Source organism: Mastomys coucha, unplaced genomic scaffold (genome assembly GCF_008632895.1).
Source record: "Mastomys coucha isolate ucsf_1 unplaced genomic scaffold, UCSF_Mcou_1 pScaffold1, whole genome shotgun sequence".
Classification (NCBI taxonomy): domain Eukaryota; kingdom Metazoa; phylum Chordata; class Mammalia; order Rodentia; family Muridae; genus Mastomys; species Mastomys coucha.
Genome location: NW_022196891.1, coordinates 80,300,622 through 80,317,259, shown reverse-complemented (window position 1 = coordinate 80,317,259; position 16,638 = coordinate 80,300,622). Strand labels below are relative to the sequence as shown.

The following is a 16,638-nucleotide window of genomic DNA, read 5'->3' as shown; positions in this document are numbered from 1 at the left end:
CTTTTAAAGTCAGTGGGTTTCTTGTATCTGTAACCACAAAAGGAAGCTTATTGTTTAAAATATTCTGCTTGACTGACCCCCAAGTTGCATTCATTTGCTATGCCCAAAACTTACAGTTCTATTACGATCGGCCCAGGTTTAATTTCATCCATTTCCATGAAGGCAAAACATTTGGTGCTGGTAAACCTCTTTTTAGGTTTATAATGTTTGAATTCAAAGAAGATGGCCGCACCTAAGAAATTGAAAGACACGTAAACCACAGACAGCACCTTCTATGTTAATTAGCTTTCTTTACTCACCAGAGCATATGAAAAAGCAATGGTTTGCATAATCTGCAAAGTAACCTGTTAAATATAGTCTGTTGGGGTCTGACTATTGGCTGCTAGGGATACCATCACAGTCTGCTGTATCTAATGTTTCTCCACATCAACTAATTCTACAAAGTCCAGTAAACCTTCCTGAGCAAGACCAACTCAAGACTAAATCACTAAGGAATACCCAGTAGAGCAAGATGGCTCAGTGGTTAGAGCACTTGTCATGCAAGTACGCGAACTGGAGTCCAGATTCCCCAGAACCCATTTGATGGGTGGCCATGGTGGGCTGCCTGCAATTCCAGCTTGGAAGGAAGAGACAGAATTCCTGGAGCAAAATGACTAGGAAGACTAGCTGTGTCAGTGAGCTCTGAGTTCAACTGAGAAATGCATCTCAATGAATAAGAAAGAGTAATTGAAGAATATTCCCAGTGTATGGAGGCCTTGGGCACACAAGTATAGGTGTACCTGCATATGCATGTGAACCCACACATACAAACTCATGGACACCCCTGTGCTAAATAGTCTTATGTTAGCTTGACAAAGTCATAGGAGAAGGTAACCTCAAAAAGGAAACATCTCCATAAGATTGGGCTATAAGGCAAGCAAGCCTATAGGGCATTTTTAAAAATTAGTTATTGATGGGGGAGGGCCCAGTCCATTGTGGGTGGAGCCATCCTTGAGCTGCTGGTCCTGGTGCTATAAGAAAGCAGGCTGAGTAAGCCATGAGAAGCAAGTCAGCAAGCAGCACCCTCCATGGCCTCTGCGTCAGCCCGTGCTTGCAGGTCCCTGCCCTGTGAGTTCCTGCCCGGACTTAGTGATGAACAACGATATGGAAGTGTAAGCCAAATAAATCCTTTCCTCCCAGCTTGCTTTTATTGTCCTTGTCTTTCCCTGCAGCAATAGAAACCCAAACTAAGATAATCACACATAGAAAAACTTTCAAACAAAACAAAAAAATCCCAGAAAAGGAGCACAGTCTGTGGAGATAAATTAAAGTGCATGTGTGCTGGGCAGACTGGCAGTGAAGGGTCCTTTGAAAACATTCAAGCTTGACCAGTTTTGCTTCCTCCTAAAACAAACCCTGATATCTAAATAACATGAGTCACACACTGCTAACAGTTACCTAGCACCTGCTTTAGAGTCCTAAGCTGTGTATTTTACCCCCTGCAACTGCTGACCCATACACACATCAAGATGTGCTATGGAAGGAAGGCTATAAAGGCAACAATGATCAAGCACTGACTGAAGCAAGTGTAAGGAAGTTACATCGTTATAGTCTACAAAGACGGGCAGTTAAGTTCTCTATCATGAAGGGAGAACAGCTAAGATTAGGGAAGTAAGGTACCTCACCAGCGTACACAACTGATTTCTAAAAACGGCATGGTGAATAATGCAAGGTGATGTCTCATCACTTCATTCTGCTTTGACCGGGGTGGTGCTGGGTCCTATCTTTTATAACTGCAACGGACATCTACTTGAGTGACCACACACTTCTAACTGATGTTTAACCATGTTCTAAAATGTGTGAACGGTCTTGGCACTTGGATGCAAACAGACATCTCACAAATCAAGCAAAAAAGTCACTCAGGACACACTGGAAGGAGCGGGAGGAAGGGAAGGAGGGAGGGAGGGTGGGAGGGAGGGAGGGAGAAATGAGCACTGGCCATGTACTTGCCTTCACACAAAAGTATGGCAATAGTCAGGCTACTTGGGGACCAACTTCCCTATGCACCGGACCCTACAATCCACAGTTGTAGTATCTCTTCTCATTCCTACACCAAGAGCAGACACACTTAATTATCAAAGAGACTCTGGAGCTATCAGGTCACACAGCTTGAAAACCTGAGCCCAGAAGGTCACCATCCTTCTTACTCATGTGTATCATAAGAGAGCAAGATGTCTTGATACTCCACAAAATTGTAAAGAGAAATGCAAAATCAGGATGTCCTGAGATGACCTAAAGGTTTATAAGCTGAAAAGTTCATTAGAACTATAGTGACTAAAGATTAAGTTCCAGACTGGAGAAACGGAGCAGTGAAGTCCTGCTATGGCTCAAGGACTCGACAGCACCAGGACGGGGAGCACAGCAAGGCCCGCCATGTCAGACACGGGTCTCAAAGCAGCAGGAGAAAGCAAGCATGTTAGCTCACTTGGAGTTGCAGTCTCTTCTTTATTAACCCACAACACTCGGTCTGACACACACTCTTTTAAGGGAGTTTCAAGTTCTGGAGTCTATCAGTGACCGGAAGGACTTTAAGAAACACTTGCTGTGCTGCACCCTGCTCCTCTATCAGAGTCTGGGGCTGCCTGTGCCACAGCCCCGGCTCTGAGAAGTCAAGCATCTCCACTCCATAGGCTGCAGGAACGCTTTCTAAAAGGCATTCACTTCACACACACTTCCTACACAGCTCGGCATCTCAGAAACTGCAGCTGAGCCTCCGGTTCTCTGCAGAGAACACTGACGTCAGTGCGCAAATGGCAACTGCTAATATTTATTATAAGGATTTCCTTTTCATCTTCCTTCCAATGAGCTGCACGTTCTGCGTTTTTCTATTCAGTGCAAGTGGAAGGAAAAAGTTAGCACCCTCAGGAGTTCCAGCTTTACCCACTCATTAGAATGAAAAAAGCTGCCATGTATGTATGCGTGTGTACACATGCAGAAGCAAGAGGTTAATGTCAATAGCTTCCTCAAGCAGTTTTCCACATTGTTTTTTGAGACAGGGTTTCTCTCTGAGCCTGGAGCTAGACTGCCTGGTCAGCAAACCTCAGGAACCCACTCATCTGTCATCTCCCAGCACTGGCAGGCTGTCACACCTGCCTTTTACATGGGTGCAGAGGATTTAGCTTAGGTCCTCCCACTGAGTCATCTCCAGGCCTAACATTTTAATAGTAAAGAACTTATATTCTAGTGGCATTATACAACCAGATGACACACCACCCATTTTCAACATTTAAAAAACATTACTTTAAAAAAAGGGGGTGGGGAGAAGGGGGCTGGAGAGATGGCTCAGTGGGTAAGAACACAGACTGCTCTTCCAAAGGTCCTGAGTTCAAATCCTAGTGACTACATGGTGGCTCACAACCACCTGTAATGAGATCTGCCGCCCTCCTCTGGTGCGTCTGAAGACAGCTACAGTGTACTTAGTTATAATAATAAATCTTAAAGAAAATTACTATTTGGATTTCTTCACCTAACTAGGTGACGCTGCTGCCAGACGTGGACTATGACAGGACCACCATGTGCATACTCAAATGAGTGCTGTCTATAGGAAGTCAAAGATTATGGTGACAAACCTTTGGTTAACTTTTCAACATGTTTCTGGAGCTCGATGTCCACATTAAAATGAACATAAGTATCTTCTTTTCTTGAAGCCACAGGAGTATCTTGTACGGGAGTTAAATCTATGCCATTCAAATCTAGAGAGAAACAAGTTTCCTCTTAGGGGCAATCAAATTTACATACCACTGAAGGCCACATATCCTGCAGAGGTGGGATAGGGGAGGGATTCTTGGGCCCTACCTAATAACTGAATCCATAAATACTAAACTATAAATTAGTTTTCCTGGTCTCTGCTCTCAACCCCCACATCCTCTTTGTTTTTGTTGGTTTTTTGAGACAGAGTTTCTCCGTGTAGCCCTAGCTGTCCTCAACTCCATTTGTAGACAAGACTGGCCTGGAACTCTGAGATCTGCCTGTATGTGCAGGGGCCTGGGAACTGCTGTTGTCCATGGTGTGCGGAGGGAGCTGAACTGAGAGAATGGAGAGCACAGGGTTGGGAAAGGAAGTCTGCAGGAGCTCTGACTTGATCTTTAAGAGGGGAAGGACTGTTTCCTGAGGACACATATGTGCAGCAGAAATCTGGACTTTGTACACTTTGCTACAATGTGGCCAGCCCTCAGCCACTATTTTGCAACAATGATCAAGGACATGGCTGGAAGGGCCTTAAATCTAGAATTAAGTCAGAATTCCTCAGCTGTATTCAAGTCAGATGGGTATGAGAGCTGCCAAAACCAAAGAAGCAAAAACAAAAACCCTACCACACAAACCCGTCTCATCAGTGAAGAAATGTATACTGTGCGCCTACATTCTAGTTATATCTCCTAAAACCTAACCCGCTCTCTTACAACAGAAGGCATACTAAGTTACTGGATATGGCTTTAATTTCCTGGACCCAGGAACCCCACTTAATCAAATTCTGCGTTAGGTTTAACAAATAAGCGCTTGAATATTTATCATTCAACAAAGATTAATTTGGTACGGCCACCTGATTATTTCAGTTCTTAAAGATAATTACACAAAATCATGTTTCAGTTCAACATGTATGCAAAGGTAACTTAAAATTCACTATATATAATTCAATATTTCATATTTAACTCAAAAATACCTTCCTGAATGACATATCATTCTATAAATGGTCTATCAAACAATGTGCAGAGTACAATTACTTTTTCACACTTGATAGCTGGTTATATCTTAAGGTAGTGGTTCTCAACCTGTGTGGTTCATGACTTCTTTGAGGATCACTTATCAGATATCCTGCATATCAGATATTTACATTATGATTCGTGCAGTAGCAAAATTAGTTATGAGTAGCAACAAATGTAATGTTACAGTTGGGGTCAGAACACGACGAGGAACTGCACTCAACGGTGTTGGCAAGAATGAGAACCAGTGATTTAAAGGGTTACCATCAGTTCTTTCAATCATGGTCTCTGCTTAGTTAAATTTTCTCTGTGGCTAATTTCTTTAATTGTTACTAATGAATCTATGATCTGGGCTGATTCCTCTGCTTAGTCTCAGCTCACATGGTTGCCTCGTTAGCTTTAGCCTGCAGCACCACATTACCACTTGTATTAACTGTGCAATTACTTCTTGACAATCATGACCTGACTCTTACAAATCAATAATAATGTTCTTGCCGGGCAGTGGTGGCGCACGCCTTTAATCCCAGCATTTGGGAGGCAAAGGCAGGCGGATTTCTGAGTTCGAGGCCATCCTGGTCTACAGAGTGAGTTCCAGGACAGCCAGGGCTATACGGAGAAACCCTGTCTTGAAAAAAATAAATAATAATAATAATGTTCTTAGTAATTTTTTATGAAACAAGGTCTCTTTATACATTCTCTAAAGTTGGGCTTAAGTAATTGTTCTGCCTCAGCTGCCTAGAAACTGGGATCAAGGTGTGCAAATATATAATAATAATAATATGTATGGCAACAACAAAGAATTCAGCCATGTGGTTTCCCTGTTAACTATGCATAGGGATGGCCAGTTTAATCACACTTTCTAACTCTGATAACATACTTTGCTGTCCTGCAATGGCTCTCAGGGACTGGATGCTATGGACAGACCCTCTTCCTGATCTCCATTTTCACCCTCTACTGCAGTATTCACCTTAAGGGAACCTGCTATAGGAATCAAAGGGCTATTCAACCTACACACCTGTAGAAGAGGAGGGAGATTTTCTTAATTCTGTATTCTGGAAACTGTTTCTGCTGCTTAGGACTGTGCATGGCTAGCCAGCTCATAGCTGCTAAGAGGACGGTGCATGGCTAGCCAGCTCCTTAGATGGGTCTGGAGTATGAAGTATAACAAGAAACATGAACAAGCTCAAAAGCAAAAGTGAGTCTAATCTATACATTTAAAAATATACTTATTATCAGAAGCATTCACTGAAGGACTAAAGATCAATTCCAGGGACTTCCTATCCTACAGACAGAGCAGCCACAGCTCCACAAACAGCTGTTCCAAGTGGAAAGCAGCAGGACACCACACACGGGGCTCTGACCTTTCACGCTCACTGTGATGTAGGGATCAATGCACTGCCCCGCGTCTTTCAAACCAATTTTCTCAATCCTGATGGTAAGTAACGTCATCCCTGGCTCTGATGGCAAGCGTGGCAATAAAGTACCTGGCAACAGAGGAACCACAGTAACAATTAGGCCAGCAAAGATACTTTCAGCAAGCAGAAGAAAGCAAGGAGTCACAGGCTCCCTTATAACTTAGCAACCAGGCAGCCATTAACATTTTGCTTTCTATAAATCTCAAACACTGTCTTATTCCTTTTTGGTTCTTAGGATGTTCTTGGGTTCCTGAGTATGGACACTACAGGCATGTGCCACCACACCTGGCTTGGTGTTATTCTCTGTGAATAAACAATTATATGCAAGATAAATCTGCACTGCATACTCCACAAACACCATAAAAGCAGAATTATTAAGGCAAGTTCCTTAAATGTTTGTAAGGAAGCCTAATTCTAAGCTACCACAAAATCAGTAAGAAAGTACATCCACATAAAATATATATTCAGTGCACTCATAACAACACACATTATATATCCATATGAACTTGTAAGAAAAAAAAACACAGGGAAAATCCCTGTTATTCTGAAGCTTGAGACAAGTGGATGCTCGTTCAGAGGGCCTGGGCTCAAGTCCCGGTTCCCACATGGCAGCTCTACAACTTCTGTAACTCCAGTCTAAAGGTATCCGATGCCCTTTTCTGGCCCTTGAGGGCATTGTATGAACATGGTGTACATACATGCAGCCCACCCACCCAAAAAAAGTCAGGAGTGGCTCACACACCTTTAATTCCAGTACTCTGGAGGCAGAGACAGGCAAATCTCTTAAGTTTGAGGCCAGTTTTTTTTTTTTTTTTTTTTGGTTTTTCGAGACAGGGTTTCTCTGTGTAGCCCTGGCTATCCTGGAACTCACTCTGTAGATCAGGCTGGCCTCAAACTCAGAAATCTGCCTACCTCTGCCTCCCAAGTGCTGGGATTAAAGGCGTGCGCCACCACGGCCTGGAGAGGCCAGTCTTGTCTACAGATAGTTCTAGGATAGCTAGAGCTACATAGAGAAACCCTGTCTCAAAAAATACAACAAAACTGGGGTTGGGGGTGGGGGTGGGGGGACAGGATGAGAGCCGAGACCAGGAAATCTTTCAGTTATTACTAATTTATAGTTTAGTATTCCTAGATTCAATTACTAGGGAGATAATTAAAGACTAATTTGCTGCTCTGTTCCTCATTCTATTCTGGAAGAGCAATTTGAACGTTGGAAATGTTTCCATTCAGCAGGCACACCTAACTGGGTTGGGGACATGGCTGGGTGTCTAAGAGTGCTTTCTCAGGACTTCAGTTTGAAACTCAGCACTTAGTGAAAACGCTGCTCGTGGCTGCGCTTGCAAGTGCGTGCTGTTGTCGTCCTCAGGCTTTTGGTTTTCTCTGTGCTTTACTTGGATTAATTTAGATGTGGAGAGGCACTGATCTGGCTGCAGCCCTTCTGGTCTCTGAAGGTCAAGAGGGCAGCACACCTTTCTGTATTAAATTCATGCACTTGGATTTTCTCCTTTCTGAAGAGGGTGTTGAAATGTCCTTTCCTTATAAGTTGTAAGAGATCTCTAATATGTTAGAAAAAAACCAGCTTAAGAGGTTTTCTCCTTAAAAAAAACCAAACCAAAAAAAAAAAAAAAACTGTACTGAAACACAACACACACATTTTAAATGCCTAAATTTTAAATGCAGCTTGCTGAGTTTCACAGCGTGGACACACCTCTGTTGGGGCACCAGAGAATGAAAGGCGTGACTGACGTACTAGGGCCCGTGGTCCTTCTGTCCCTGTTAGGCCTCTAACGACTCTCCTAGAAGACAGCGAGCACTCCTTGTCTAACACCACAGACCGCAGACAGGCTGCTTAGATGAGCCTGGTCCCTAACAGTACCTTCTGTGAGAATTTCATGCTAAGAGAGCTAATTTCTTAATCTCTTCTTTCATAGCTGGTGCTTTTAAAAAGTCTATATAAAACTGTGTTTAATTCAACAGTAATATTGGCTAGTACACTACAGATACTAGGCATGCATGTGGTGCGCATACAGACTTGCAAGCATACACTCACATGAAATTTCAAAAATGAGTAAATCTAATAATAAAATTAAAAAGGAGAAAGCAGCACCTGTCTTCAGAGGCAAAGCAGACTAGAACTAATATCTTGTATCTGAAAAGGAGCGCCAGTCCTAACAGTTACCGTGTGTGATTACCTAAGGTTACTTATATTCACAGGGAAGGAAGATCTTCATCCAAGCTAGTTCACAAATCAGCGAGGCTCAGTGTGTATCCTTTATTCCTCTTAGGTAAAGGCACACCAACTACAATTTAGTTACAGATGATGACGTACCACAGACCCAGATTGGTACTGCGGCCCAAGGCAAAGCCTACTTCCAAGGCTGACCTATGGCTCTCACTTGGCATCTTGGATTTGATGAGGAGTTCATCCTTTAACACCTCAACTGTTTATGTAAACAGTATGCTTGTGAGCTGTGAATGCTGGTGAATCTCAACACCTGTTCTGAGGACCACTAAGGCACTGATCCTTTCACACTGTGTGCCTAAAAAAACTACTGACAGTGGCCTAGCCATGAAACTTTGCTTACAGTTGTCAAGGGCACTGGAGAAGTTTTCTTCTTACTAGAAAATAGCAACGTAAGTTCCACATGTCCTGCCAGACAAAGCAGTGCATGTGCCACGTAGGATGCTCACCAGGGACTCTTGCAGAGAAAGAATCAGGAGGTGCTCCAGCACCACCTTCTTCATCTTCTTCAAATTCCAGATTCTCTTCTTCACCAGGTGCTAAAATCCGTCTGCACGGAAAAGAGAAGAAGAAAACCTTAAACAATGAGCTATAACACTTAGTACACCAGCAAAGCCTCAAAGCAGGTCCAAGGACGTAAGTATTTTAAGAGGTTGACATATTGTTACCAATGTTGATATCAATCACTATTAATGATACCAAAGTGCATAAAGCAACAACAGATGTATCTGAAAAGCAGGAATAAAGAAGACAGTAAGGGAAGAAGATAAATAAGAATACCTTAATGGGATAGGCTGAACATCAAATGGAAATTCTTTATTATATGTAAGAATATTCTTCAGGACTATAATAAAAAGACAAAGAAACATGAATTTTTCTATGAAAAACAAACACTGTAGCTCAGAGAGCTAATTTTTTTTTGTCAATTTTGCCGAGCATATTTAAATATATTTTTAAATTTCCAGATTTCCTTCCCAGAACCACTATGTTCTTGTTTGCAGAAGGTCCCAACCCTTTTTCTACTATGTACAAGGTCCTGGGTGAGACACAGGGCACACTCTTCCTGTACTGCTTTAATTAAAGGACTGACATTAAAGATGACAGCCAGGAACATATCTTATGCTGTCTTAAGTTTTCTCTTCAATATCACTAAACTGATATGGTTTATGTTAGCATAGTTATACTTATCATATTCCTTTTATGATAAAACTTACTGTCTATCTCCATATATTACAAATATAGACAAAGTAGTGTTTATCTTCAAGAGAAGTCTCTACACAACATGGTCCTGTGTCCTGGCTGTGGTTGCTTGCCTCCCACAGTTCCCTTTGAGCACATAAGATAGAGGGAGATGCTCTATGATGCTGCTGTGTGTATCTGCAGAGGTGCTCTAAATAGATAACTCAATGCTTTACTTCCTGCCTTATAGATCCCCATAATAAGCTGCAAGTTACACGTAGGTGAACCCACAGTATGAAATTGGCAACACAAAAGGCTTTCGTATCTTAGTGCTCAGCACACTCAGCCTTTAAACTTCCAGAGGGCACCGTGGCGATGGCCCGGCACAGTCCCGGCACCGTCCAGTGACAGTCGGCTGTTATCCAACTTCTTACGTGTGTGCTGAGTCCACTAAGAAAAGTCAGCAGCCACAGTTCTCACAGACTTGCACTCTCTCTTTAGCTCCTACCATACTCTTCTACCATCTTTTCTTAGTAACTGTGTACTCACTGCCCACAATGGTTTAGACTTTCCTAGGATACACAGTGATCGAGAACTCCTAAATGGATCTTAAACCAAACTCAAGAAAAACAGATGACAAACACGTCAACAAATAGACCATATATCATAGAAATATGAGCATGCTAGAAGACAGCAGAAGCACATCACACCATGTTTCATTCTGTCTTGAATAAAGCTGGCCCCTCAATAGCATAACTGCAACTGCAAAGGTTTGTGGCAGAAAAGTCATTTCTTCTGATACCTCTCTTACGATAAAACTGCACTACATATTTTAACGTGTTATAGATCTAGACTCAGTACAGCGCATCCTCAAGGGAAGTCTTCAAACATAAGTGATGTCTGTGGACAGGCTTTAGATTGAGACACACACTTATCAAAAACTCCTATTTGGATCTTAGAGCAAACTCAAGGAAAACAGACAACAGATGCCAACAAGTGAAGAGGCTCATGGACGGATGTGTTCGGACGGACATGCAGGAAGCCGTGTGAATAGGTAGAGAGATGGTGGAGCAGCTGGAGTCCACAGGGTCAGTGCTTCAAAACTAAAGTCTTAAGAAGACACTGGAGCTATGACCTGGATAGAGGATTGTCCTAGGCCACTCTGGAGTCAGACCTGTCCACTATTCCAGAAGAAGGAAGAGCAACAGTGGCTCAGAAAAGGAAGCAGAGCTTTGGAGTGGGAGTGAGGAGTTTTTGTTTTTATTTATTTATTTTTTTTTTTGAGGCAGTTTCACTCAGTATCTCAACATAGAATTCACTATGTGACAGTGCCTCACCTTGACCTCATGACAATCTTCCCCCCTCCAGTTAACTCTGGCTTCTTCAAATAATATAAAGTTTACAAGCAAGAGAAAGTTATCAGAAGACCAAAGTAGGTTTAAATAAAATCCCAACCCTACAATTCCAATGATGAACGCTTGTATAACTATGCTAAAGTAATGTGCCTTCCCAACCCTAGAAAGGGAATGCCACTTCCTTCCCAGATGGTTAGCTGAAGAGAGTAAGCAGAAACCTGTGCTGCTATGCAGGAATCATTACTCACCACAGTTTCCCATTGGCACTGACTAATTGCACATTTCCTCTCTCACAGAGAAGTTCTGCCTTTTCAAAACATAACAATATCCCTTCTGAACTTTATGATTACAGTAAACTGTTACCTCAGTAACCAGCAATTACTCACTTGGTATCATGGTGAACACTAAAAATGGGAGCGAGGATGACAACACTTGTCATTCACATTAGATATGACACAGAAATCATATTTTGTAATAATGAGAAAAAGCCAACCCTTAAACATATAAAACTAGTTGAATCCTACACTAGTTATAAAGAATATTTTCCCTAGGGCAGAGGGTTCATGTAGGCCAGGCTGGCCTTAAACTCCCTACATTGTTGAGGTTAGACTTGAATTCCTAATCCTTCTGCCTCCACCTTCACAGTAGAATAATTACACAGAGGGATGTGTTACCACAACTGTAAATATTTTGCATTTTATAAACTTTTTTTCAGGTATCAATGCTTTGGACAGAAAAAACTTAGAACTGGAGAAATGGCTCAGCGCTTAAGAGCATGTACCATTCTTTGAGAGAACCACAATTCAGTTCCAAGTACCTACTCAAGGTAGTTCCCAACCACCTTTAACTTCCGTTCAGGGGATCTGAGGCCCTGTTGTGGTCCCTGAAGGCACATGTGCTTCTATATACAACCAACACTGGGATGTTCCCAACTGCCTGCTTCCATAAGCCAGGCTTCACTGATTCACTCTTGGTATATTTTATGAACTTTGTGTACAGGCACTGTGGAGGTCAGAGGACAACTTTTGGAAATAGATTCTTTCCTTGCACTCTGTGGGTCCTGGGGACTGAACTCAGACAGTCAGGCTTGGCGGCAAGTGTCTTGCACTCTAAGCCATTTTGCTCTCCCCAGGCCTCAATGCTTTTCCCCCCCTTAGTTAGGACCACTCCCATGGGCCTTTAGCTTTAGGCTCTCACAAGCATTCTGACCCCTGTGGTCCTACTGAGATCTAGTGCTCCCAGCCCTTCTGACTGTGGAAATGGACCTGCCATCACCTTGCAGTTCCTGCTCTAAAAATGACAGACATGGAAATTCAACACATGCTCTTGTAGCAATGTATCCCTTCATAGTAGGCAAAGATGGAAAACAACTTTTATTCTGAGTGTTTTTTTTTTTTTAAGCTATGTAAGAAGATTCTCTCAGAAGACACTCAAATCTATTGAATACAGCAGGAAACTGCCAAGTTTATACTGTAAACAAAGTACTGCATAGACTATGCATGGGGAAGTCAAAGGCTGTTTGTAATGGCTGTGAAGAATGGAATAAATAAGAACTAGGGAAATACAGGGCAGACTCTGACAGTGGATGTAAAAACAGCACAAGGTGGAGAGGAAGAGAGGTGGTTAGTTGAGGCTAAGGAGAGCACAGAGAGCTTTCAGGAAAGTGGGATTTCTGTGGTGCTTTAAAGGATGGCTACTGGAGAGGAGGAATTTTATTGGGGTGGGGGAAAGAGGCGGGAGTAAGCAGTACATTCTGAAGAGTAAACCAGAAGTTACTAGAATTACTACAATCACAGACAGGAACTCGAGATCAAGGAGGGTCTAAGGGAAGAAAACATTAGCAAAATGAACCATCTCAGTCCAACACACTGAAAGCTGCTGTCATTATTTTCCACAGAAGGAGTATAATCAAGGGGCAGCTTGACTACGAATATTTCATCTAAAGTGTAGTTAGACACTGACTTGCAGAAAATACTTCTGATAGAAATAACTCCTAGGTGCCTAACTTTGATAAACTAAAAATTACAGAGTTTGTCCTACTGAGGTAAAGGAGACAGAGCTATGGGCCTTCCAGAAAAGCAGCAAGTTAATCATCCAGAAGTATCAAGACAGGTCCAACAGAGCGCTCAGTGGGTGAATGTGCATGCCACCAGGTCCAAGGACCTGAGTTTGATTCCTGGAAACCAAAAGAGAGAGCCAGTTCCTACAAGCTGTTCTGAAATTAACTTCTGATGTTTACCCAGACAGTGAGCCTTCTACTCTTCTAGATAGACAGACAGACAGACAATAAAATTCCTCTCCAATAGTCATCCTTTTTATATAGATATATATGTAAATATACACATACACATGTATACACACATATACACATATATATACAAATATGATAAGATAGATATAGATAGGATAAGATAGATAAACAGACATAAAAAAACTTTTTTAAGGTCAAGAAGTTCAAATAAAAAGCATTATATTAATTCAAAATATAATAAAATGAAGGCAAAGCTAGTGGTAAATGACTGTAACTCCTGTACTTGGGAGGCTAAGGCAGGAGAAGTGAGTTTCAGACAAGATTGGGCTACACAGCAAGGCCTTGTCATTTTACCAAAACAAAGCAAAATAAATCTACTATAAATCTTTAAAATACAAACAAAAGCCTTAAAAAAAGCAAGCAAGAAGAACAGCAAGCCACTCTTAGTCTAATATTCCAGTAAGGCATGAATCAATAGTGTCTCAGGAGTTTGAACTAGATAGAGAGCTATGGCACTTAGAATGAACACATCCCAGACCCATTCCTGACATCTGCGAGCAGAAGGCACAGATGAATGTCAGAGCTGTCATTAGCAAGAGGCAGCTGAGAGAATTTCTCCAAATGCCAAGTCATACAGTTGATGACTCTTAAAAACAAACAAACAAACAAACAAACAAGAGAGAGAGAGAGAGAAAAGAGAGAGAGAGAGAGAGAGAGAGAGAGAGAGAGAGAGAGGCAACCAATCAAAGCTCTTTGAGGCACTGAGAGGACTTACAGAGAGGTACTGGGAAACAGTGTACAGTCTTCATAGATCCCACCTAGCATAAGGTTCCTCACCTATCCTACCCCTCCCCTTTGCCTCTCAAACAACCCTAGAGGACTAACCAAAGCCTTATTCCTGTAAGCCACATCCCCAGCCCTCTGCAAGATTCTTAAGCTGTGTTTAAAGCAAACAAAACCCCAAAATCCTGCTGAAAATAGTAATTTTAAGAAGCAGAATCCTTTTTTTATTACTTGAGTTTCCTTAGGCCGAGACACACTCATCCTGATGATAGTTGTGATCTCGTTTGCCTGTTTGCTTTTTTGTGGCTCTGGGGGATGCCGCTAACATTCTGGGTATGTGCGCTACCAAGGAGAACACCAGCCTCAGAGTGACAATCTTCTTATTAAAGCCACCAATGTGTTCTTCTCCAAAATATCTTATATATAGCCAGTCATGGAAGACCATTTATAGTTCTACTTGTATAAAATGTTCGGAATAGACAAGTCTATAGACAAATTAAATTAGTGGTTGCCTAGAGTTGGAAACTGGAGAAGGCCAGGCTTGCTAGGGACATGAATGATGCTAGTGGGTAGGGCTTCTGTTGAGGGTGATGGAAGTATCCTAACACTGACTGTGGTGATGGCTGCAATGTCAAGACTGTACAGAGTAGGAATTATACCTCTATGGCCCCTAAACACCATGTCAATGAAGCTACTAATAAAAAAACTTACATAAAATAGTTGTTAAAGAAATCCTAAAAGCACCAGGCATGAGAAAATGTGGTCAGAAAAAAATGAAAGCTTTTTACATTATTTGACTGGCATTCCTATATATACTGAGTACAGGTAAAAACTACTCAGGAATATAAAATTATAGTTCTTGTAACAAAAAGGTTATGGTCTGCATTACATAAAGCAACCAAAATTATTAAAATGACCCAGTTCATCATAATTCTTGCCACGTGTAGAAGGATTCTGCTCTGAAGTCTGAGCAGCTAACAGCCGTGGAAAAGCCAGCAGCATCCCAGCAGACTGTCCCTGCGCTCTCGGTTGCTTCTCTCTAGCAGCCCAAACAAGACAACAGAAACCTCATCTCTTAGTACAGACTCTGCAATCCTTTCTGCCCTAGTCCTTCCATTACAAGCACATTTCACTTCTCTAGTGACTTACATCTGTCTGCCTTTCTCTGACTTGCTGTGAGCTGGGAACTGGCAGCTTATGAAATTGCTATGACCAATCTTTTCAGGTTTTTACCTTTCACCCAGGGTGTGGCGACACCAACAGGACTACACTAATAGGAACCCTGCTCCCCTGATTCAGGCCCTACCCAACTACTAAGGGATGCAGAGGGACAGGGTAGTCACTTCATCTCGTTCCTCAACTATGCAGTGACAGAATGTGACCACAGCAAAATCCCGTCACATTCTCAATGCTGACTTTATGATTCCCCACTTAGAAATCCGCTGTAACAGCAGGCGCTGAAAGCTGTTCTTCCCCGTTTACAAGCACGCATTGAGCCGTGCAGTCCCATCTCACTGGTACTGGCTTAAGGATCACTGTCATAGTCACCTCTGCCCATATTGCAGACATTTCAAGAAAGCGAATATTCATCTGTACCAGCCAAAATGAAAAAGGGAAAAAAAAGTGTTACCCTTTTGAGCAGCATCCTAACCACCAAAATATTTGAAGAAATTACTTCCTTCAGAAAGTTGTAAAGAAGAACAGACTGAGCAAAGGAGTATTTTCTGGCAAGGCCCGCAGCACGCTACAGTTCCGTGCCATATCGGATGGATGGCATCATTACCCACAGCTTAAACTCTTCCTTAGGCCCTGCTGTAAACACTTGCCCAAGAAACTAGTGTTATAAAAGACACCAAAACAAAATAAAGGCGAATATATATTTACATCAAATTATAACTACTACAAGTATTGCAGGAACTTAAAAAAGACTCAAAAGACGCCATCTAACCAGCTAGTAAGAGAAAATCACTATCTATGCTACACAGTGTTAACATCTACAATGTACTGTTTCCCTAAGACAGAGCACAAGAGCACCAGGAGATAAAACTTACTTGGTTCTAGCTTCTTCAGGTCCTCCAGTTTAAACTCTTCTTGGGACTGTGTGGACTGAATTTAAAACACACACATTACACATTTTTACTATAAACATTTCACTGTACCCTATGTCTCGTAAGTGGCAAAAACCAAATATTTAAAATTGTTCAAAATCTATTGTTTGCTTTCAAATTAGAAAATGAAAAGTGCCAAACTGGGTTTTGTCTGTTTTCCATTTTTGGAACATTCAGGCTAAATGTAATAGAAAAAAATTAAATTTCTATCTTTGACTTCTATAGTTTACAAAATATTAATTAACTCATAAGTATGCATACTACTAATAAACTCTGATAATTGTAAAACTCTTCTGAGATGACACAGCTTTTGGCATGGATACCTAATATTTCCACAGAACAATCATATTAGAAAATTAAAAAGGAAAAAAAAACAACAAAAAGCCTATTTACCTGTAATGCTGCACTTCGCAATTCCAAACATGTTGCAATTTTGCCTATGGTTTTCTGTAGGGAAAAAAATAAAAAGAGTTAGGGACTCAAAGAGAACCTGCCTCAACCAATCAATCAATTAATCCATCCATCCATCCATCAATCAATCATCTGGTTGCCCATTAGTATGTATA

At 41.7% G+C, this 16,638-nt stretch overlaps 1 protein-coding gene across 1 annotated transcript; it reads right to left on the bottom strand.

Annotated features, from left to right (window-relative positions):
• Positions 1-110: 110 nt before the first annotated feature.
• Positions 111-16,496, bottom strand: Aida (axin interactor, dorsalization associated). The gene is made up of 6 exons (XM_031379448.1): positions 16,466-16,496; positions 9,177-9,240; positions 8,846-8,946; positions 6,101-6,223; positions 3,609-3,731; positions 111-232 (listed from the first exon to the last, which is right to left on the bottom strand). Exons 1-6 carry the CDS (start codon positions 16,494-16,496, stop codon positions 111-113), a joined length of 564 nt encoding a protein of 187 aa, XP_031235308.1.
• Between the last annotated feature and the right edge of the window lie 142 nt (positions 16,497-16,638).